Source organism: Papilio machaon, chromosome W (assembly GCF_912999745.1).
Source record: "Papilio machaon chromosome W, ilPapMach1.1, whole genome shotgun sequence".
In the NCBI taxonomy this organism is placed as follows: domain Eukaryota; kingdom Metazoa; phylum Arthropoda; class Insecta; order Lepidoptera; family Papilionidae; genus Papilio; species Papilio machaon.
The window spans coordinates 8,655,936-8,663,494 of record NC_060015.1 but is presented as its reverse complement, the minus strand read 5'-3'; the positions used below and the strand labels follow the sequence as shown (position 1 = coordinate 8,663,494).

Here is a 7,559-nt window from a genome sequence, read left to right as displayed (position 1 = left end):
ACAACAACTCCAACTCAACAACAACTCCAACTCAACAACAACTACAACTCAACAACATCAACAGCAACCCTCTCTATTCTATCTTCATTTCTTCAACCATTTTTTCACAAAACACGTCATCCGCCGCTGCACTCATCTTTTTCAACACCGTCGATGGTCACCTCTTCTTCACTTCTTCAACCGTTTCTTCAAAAATCACTTCATCCGCCTCTGCATTCATCATTTTCAACACCGTCAATAAATGGTAGATGGATCTTTGACAAATTTGTTTGCAACTGTCACTCTTCCTCCATCTTGAAAAATTTGTTTGCAACTGTAATTCTTGCTCTCCAAACAGGAAAAATGCTCCAAAAAATATAAATATCAGCATTTCTGGGCCCATAACCTCTTGAAATGGTGGATGTTGATGATGGGATCACTCTCAAACCAAATATACACTTATAGACTGATTCGGAAAATATTTATTCTTACTCAAACATATTGGATATAATTTAGTTGAAACAGGATCATTATTAAATATGTATATAAAAGTTAAACAGTTATTTTTGATTACTATACATCTTACTTATTTGAGAATATAAACGGAATTAATTTATTATAACATACGTCAATCTTAAGAAAATAATACTGACATTCCTTATTTAAGCACAGTGTAATCCAGCATTATACCCCTATCCTGACACCACTTAATTAGTTGGCTACTGCAGTACTCACCTCCATTATCACACCGTAGTTTTTCAACTTTTTGATTAAAATGTCTTTCAGCCCAACGAATAAAGTGTAATATGCAACCTATTGTATCTGATTTATTCCGTTAAAGATAGACCCTTGCGTAGTGAGTAAAATCATCGAGAAACGTAACGAAATATCTCCTACCATCCCATGTCTGACAATCAATTGGACCACAAATATCAGGATGAATAATTTCTAGTGGTCTATTAGCTAAATGCCGTACAGTTTTGAAAGGAAGCCTACATAATTTAGCTTGATGACAAACTTCGCAGGACTATGATACGAAATCGGAACTAGACAGGTTTAAACCTACAACGTTCTTTGCTGTTTCTCTAACATTGCTCAAATGAGCTAATCGTCTGTGCCAAATACTTTCACTTTCCACCATCAACGCCGAGAGAGTTGGAAAAATTGCAGTTAGTTTCGTAATATAAAGGCCGTTATTGTTCCTATGCGCTACTAGTATTCTTTTCTCTTCTTTCTTTACTACTGCAAAATTTTTATAGAAAATTATTTTAAAATCTCTATCTGTTAAGCTGCTAACTGAAATAATATTTTTAGCAATCTTAGGTACATACATGTAACACTCCTTCTAAAGTACAGGTGTCAGTAATACAACTACCAATTGCTTCTGCATTAATCGTCATATTATCAGCGCAAGCTATAGGTGTATTTAAAGATTTCAAATTATATAAAAGTGAACTGTCTTTGAACATATGTGATGTAGCACCAGAATCTAAAACAGCAACTGTGGCGGATAATTTAAATTACCCGCCACTAGCGCCCGACTCGCGCTTGACGACGCCGAGCGGCGCTCGGGGGCGATCGGGCGCGTGGGGGCGAGACGCGGTTTTTGAACAGTAACCGTTAAGTAACCGTTGAGTCCCGACAGCGTAAATACTTGAGACAGATAGCTTCTAAAAGTCTTTTTGTGATGTGTATATTTAATTGTGCTTAAGTAAATCGTTTATAACTATATAATACTGTTTTATTTAACGACACAAAAGAACATTCGTTAAATTGGTGACCCCGACGTGATTTGAAAACATCGTGATTGAAAATATTTCACAAGCACATAAAATTGTGAGGGCGCCAAAATATCGAACTATAGAGGATTCCTACGCGTCGTGGAGAGAATCGTGCCGCAATCCAGGCACTTTTGTGAAGAGATCCCGCCGATGCGAGCGGATGGTTCCAGCACACGCGCCCACGCATCCACCTAACCTGGCGTGCATGTCTCCGGCACTCGACTAGACGAGCTGGTCGGCACTTGCGAGAGCAAGCCGACGTTCTCGATTCTACAATATCACGAAATCCCGAGGTATCTGCATCTCCAGGTACGTTCAGAGCATCTGGTGAGGGCGCAGGCCTATTGCTTGCCTTGCTTACCTACTCTGCAGCTTCACGGTGGTGAGTTAACATAGTGTAACATCAAGTAAAACTGACTAAACTGCTAACAAGTTTCATTGTGATCAGTGCATTAATTAATATTTTTTTTTTCTATAAAAATATATTTTTTTATAATTAGTGGTGACCTGGTGAAGGAAATTTTTCAATTTGCATGGACAATTGTAACTGAACTTTATTAATTCACACATTATACACATAGATTAATACCATTTAAGCTGTATTTGACATAATTTTACTGTTTTTATCACATTTTTATTTAAAATATAAGCATTTATGTACTCTTATTCTAGAATTTTGTCTCTTGTTGCTTTGTTTTGTGTTCTTTTTTCCTAACAACATTGTTTTTGCATAACTTATACATTTCCAACTATTGAATGTTTTCTTATTAACAATTTTATTACTGAAGTTAGAATTTTTAACAATTCACTTTCCGGAGATCATTGAAAATTTAAATGTTTGTTATTTTCATTATTTTACTATTATAACAATTACTATCAAGCTTATCTGAGTGTGTTAAACTTATGGTTTTATGCATGTAGGTTTTTGTTTGTTTTTCATTTTAAATAATAAGTTTTTTTAATTTTTTTTTTCTCTGGTATTTAGTTAACGTGTTGTATTTAAAAATGGAAGAGGAATTAAAGAGACAAATTGAAGACCTTAAAAGGCAGCTTAAAGACATCAGTGTACATAGCTCCAGTAGTAGTCATGGTCACTCCAACGTAGGAGCAGTTAGTGTCAAGTTGTCTTCGTTTTGGCCGAATAAACCAAAAGCTTGGTTTACACAAGCGGAGGCACAGTTTGAGATAGCAGGTATAACTAAGGACTCAACCAAATATGGTCACATTTTATCTGTCCTGGATTCCTCTATAGCAGAGGAAATTGAGGATGTGATCGACAATGCGCCATCGGAAAATAAATACGGGCATTTAAAAAACGAGCTCATCAAAAGATTTTCCAGTTCCAGCGAGCAGCGCATTCGCCAACTTCTCAGCGAACAGGTGCTGGGCGACCGTACGCCCTCGTCGTTCCTGCGGCACTTGAGATCACTCGCAGGCAGGGCCGACGAGAGCATCATCCGCGAATTGTGGATGAGGAACCTGCCCACTGATGTTCAGCGCATCCTGATGCCTCATCAGGACCTGTCATTGGACAAGGTGGCCGAGTTTGCAGACAGTATGCTAGACGTACCCTCTGGTAAGTCAGTTAGTGCTACTTCTGCCGCACCTGCGTCTGTTGACTTAACAGAACTCATGAGGCGTCTTGATGACTTGACACACAAGGTCGACGCCTTGAGCAGACACCGCGGAAGCTCTCGCACGCGGAGTACATCTCGTTCCCGGTCTCGCTCAGCATCACGCACCGGCAAATCTGGCGCATGCTGGTACCACACCAGATTCGGCGCTAAAGCCGCAAGATGCATATCCCCGTGCAATTGGACAACCAAGCAGACGGGAAACGCAATAAGCAATCAGTAGCGGCGTCTGATTGCGACAGCAAAAAAAGTCGCCGTTTGTTTATCAAAGATACCGAGTCGGGTCATCGGTTCCTTATCGATACCGGGTCGGATCTTTGTTGCTTTCCCCGCAGACTACTTCGTGGCTCATGTAAAGCCTCCGAATTTGACGTTCGTGCTGCTAACAGGAGCATCATCAAAACATACGGCTTTCACATATTACGTCTCAATTTGGGACTCCGAAGAGAATTCAGATGGAACTTCATCATAGCAGATGTTGCTACTCCCATTATTGGTGCTGACTTCCTGGCTTATCACAATCTGTTACCAGATTGCTCAAAGCGCAGGTTGATAGACGGAGTTACTAATATTTCTGTTCCCGCCACCGTGGCATCTATCAATCAAGCTAGTGTTAAAACAATTCTGTGTAATGATTCCGTCTTCTCTGCAATATTACAGGAGCACCCAGATATCACGAGACCACCGGGATTCCCTCGAGTCGTCAAGCACAACACCGTGCATCACATCCTGACGACAGAGGGCCCACCGGTCTGCAGCCGGCCACGTAGGCTGGCACCACAGAAGCTCAAAGTAGCCAAGGCTGTGTTTGAGGACATGGTTGCTTACGGTACAGCTCGCCTCTCCAAAAGTCCATGGTCATCTCCTTTGCAGATGGTCCTTAAGGATAAACACCTTGAGATACCATCCACATCGCAGGACCGATGGCGACCATGTGGCGACTACAGAGGGTTGAACGCTAGGACGATTCCTGACCGCTATCCAGTCCGTCATATTGGCGACTTTGCTAGCAACCTGGCCGGCTGTACTATCTTCAGTAAGATAGACTTAGTCAAGGCCTACCAACAGATTCCCGTCGCACCGGAAGACGTAAGTAAAACTGCCATCATAACACCGTTTGGCTTATTTGAGTTCTGTTTCATGTCATTCGGCCTCCGAAACGCAGGACAGACCTTTCAGCGTTTTATTGACGAAGTTACCCATGGTCTTGACTTCGTCTTCCCTTACCTAGATGATATACTTGTTTTCTCCAAGTCCTCCGAAGACCACGCCAACCATCTTCGAGTCTTATTCCAGCGACTCACCCAGTATGGTGTCGTTGTCAACCCGTCGAAGTGCGTGCTGGGAGCTGATGAAGTGATCTTCCTGGGTTACAAGGTGAACAAATCTGGTACAAGTCCACCTCCTGAGCGCATCGAAGCCCTGCGGAATTACCCTCCACCTAAGACTGTAGAAGGCCTCCGCAGGTTTCTTGGTATGGTCAATTTTTACCGTCGTTTTCTGCCAAATACCGCAAAGCTTCAGGCTCCACTTATCGACAGCTATGCGTCCGCTCAATTAAAAGGATCGCAGCCTGTTCCGTGGACACCTGAACTCGAGCTTGCTTTTCAGAAGTGCAAAGACCATCTTGCAGACGCGACGCTCTTGGCACACCCTTTACCAGATGCTAAACTCGGTCTTTTTACTGACGCTTCCTCCACGCACGTTGGCGCATGTTTACAACAGCTCGTCGACAACTCATGGCAACCCCTCGCATTTTTTAGTAAAAAGCTTACAGCTCGACAGAGCATTTGGCCAGCTTACTACAGGGAACTGCTTGCTATTTACGACGCTGTGCATCATTTCCGTCATATTATGGAGGCCCAACATGTCGTCATATTCACAGACCATAAGCCGCTCACGTACGCATTCTCTCAAAAACGAGAGAAATTGCCACCGGTTCAACTCAACCAACTTTCATTTATCTCGCAGTTTTCTACAGAAATAGTCCACGTCAACGGAAAGGAGAACGTCGTCGCTGACGCCATGTCGCGAGTAGAGGCCGTTCATCTGCTCAATAACTTTGCTGACCTTGCCGAGGAACAGGCGGCTGACGAGGAACTCCACGGCGTACTGACCAATTCTTCCCTTAAGTTACAGAGAGTCACAGTCCCAGGTTCCGATGTCGAAATTTACTTCCTCCATCTTTCCGACGTTCATATTTCTGCCAAATCCATAATCTCAACCATCCTGGCGCGCGGACAACCGCACGCATGGTTGCAGATCGCTTCGTGTGGCCTGGCATGCGGAAGGACTGTAACACCTGGTCCCGAGCTTGCGTCGCATGCCAAAAATCAAAAATATCCCGCCACACATCCACACCTCTCGGCAACTTCGCCAGCCCAACCGCTCGCTTCCACCACGTTCACATTGACATCATTGGCCCTCTCCCTTACAGCAAGGGTTACCAGTACTGTCTGACAGCCGTCGACAGATTTACTCGGTGGCCAGAGGCATGGCCAATGGTCAACATGACGGCGGAGGAATGCGCGGAGACCTTCTTTAGAGGTTGGATTGCTCGGTTCGGCGTGCCCGCCCTCGTTACGACCGACCAAGGTCGTCAATTTGAGTCCTCTCTTTTTACGACTCTCATGCAGATGTGTGGCAGCAGGCGCGTTCGTACGACGAGCTATCACCCTTGCGCTAATGGTCTCGTCGAACGCATGCACAGGCAGCTTAAAGCTTCCTTAATGTGTCATGAAGACACCTGGCATAAGACACTGCCCGTGGTTCTGCTTGGCATGCGCGCAGCACTAAAAGAAGATTTGCAATGTTCACCAGCCCAGCTTGTATATGGGGAACCCCTGCGCTTGCCGGGCGAATTTCTTGCTTCTTCCACAGATACTCTCACAGTCGAAAATGTTTCTAACTTTGCCACGCAACTCCGTCTCCAGATGGCACGACTGAGGCCAACACCAGCCTCTCGCCACGGTCAACATAAAGTCTTCGTGTTGAAGGATCTCCTTACCGCTACTCATGTCTTTCTGAGAGACGATACGGTTAGACCTTCCCTCAAACAGCCCTACAGTGGACCTCATAAGGTCGTTTCTAGGACGGAGAAGACTATCACCATCACTGTGGGTGACAAGAATACCCAAGTGAGCCTTGACCGGGTGAAACCGGCATACATATTAGACAGTTCTGCACCAGCTCCTAGTGGTCCGATTGATAAACCATCTGCATCGGTCACCCCAGCTGCAGCTCCAGCTGTCCCAGCTGCCTCAACTGTGCCTCCTGCATGTCACAAACGTGACACACCACCCTCGTACACCACTCGCGCAGGCCGTACCGTCCGCTTTAAGGACCGTTTGGACCTTTAATTCTCTTCCATTCAAACCTGTATACATAGCTTAGTTATAAATAGCATACTTTTTTTTTGTTTTATTTTTGTATACTTACTACATTTACTATTTGTTTGTTACATATAATTTTTTTCTCTCTTTTGGATGGACTTATTTTCTGCCTAGGGGGGTGATGTGGCGGATAATTTAAATTACCCGCCACTAGCGCCCGACTCGCGCTTGACGACGCCGAGCGGCGCTCGGGGGCGATCGGGCGCGTGGGGGCGAGACGCGGTTTTTGAACAGTAACCGTTGAGTAACCGTTGAGTCCCGACAGCGTAAATACTTGAGACAGATAGCTTCTAAAAGTCTTTTTGTGATGTGTATATTTAATTGTGCTTAAGTAAATCGTTTATAACTATATAATACTGTTTTATTTAACGACACAAAAGAACATTCGTTAAAGCAACTATACTCACATTATTTGGTTTATGATTATAACTGTTTCTATTATTTCTTTTAAAACATCTATCCGCAGTATGACCAGGTCTCTTACAGAAAGAGCAAAAAAAATTTTTATTCTTAGAGCAATTACAAGCGCAGTTATATTGCTGTGCGAAATTATTTTTGGGACAGAACTTGGCAATGTGCTCCTTAGACTTACAAATAAAGCACTCCCTCTCATTTGCTTTGAATACAGTAGTAGCTGTATTTGCTTTTTCCAACCTCTCTTCTTTATAAAGCCTAGAGACAAGGTTCTCCATAGTTTTATTATCAGATGGAGTTGCGTCCCACGCTAATCTAAACGCTTTGTATTCAGCTGGTAATATTGAAATAATTTTCGT

At 43.6% G+C, this 7,559-nt stretch overlaps 2 protein-coding genes across 2 annotated transcripts; both read left to right on the top strand.

Annotated features, from left to right (window-relative positions):
- The first annotated feature begins 2,765 nt into the window (after window positions 1-2,765).
- On the top strand, window positions 2,766-3,547 carry LOC123723084. Its single transcript, XM_045685632.1, has 2 exons — window positions 2,766-3,336; window positions 3,423-3,547. The coding sequence occupies exons 1-2, from the start codon at window positions 2,766-2,768 to the stop codon at window positions 3,545-3,547; spliced, it is 696 nt and encodes a 231-aa protein (XP_045541588.1).
- A 2,357-nt stretch (window positions 3,548-5,904) lies between these two features.
- On the top strand, window positions 5,905-6,753 carry LOC123723083. Its single transcript, XM_045685631.1, has one exon. The coding sequence runs from the start codon at window positions 5,905-5,907 to the stop codon at window positions 6,751-6,753; it is 849 nt and encodes a 282-aa protein (XP_045541587.1).
- The last annotated feature ends 806 nt before the right edge of the window (window positions 6,754-7,559 follow it).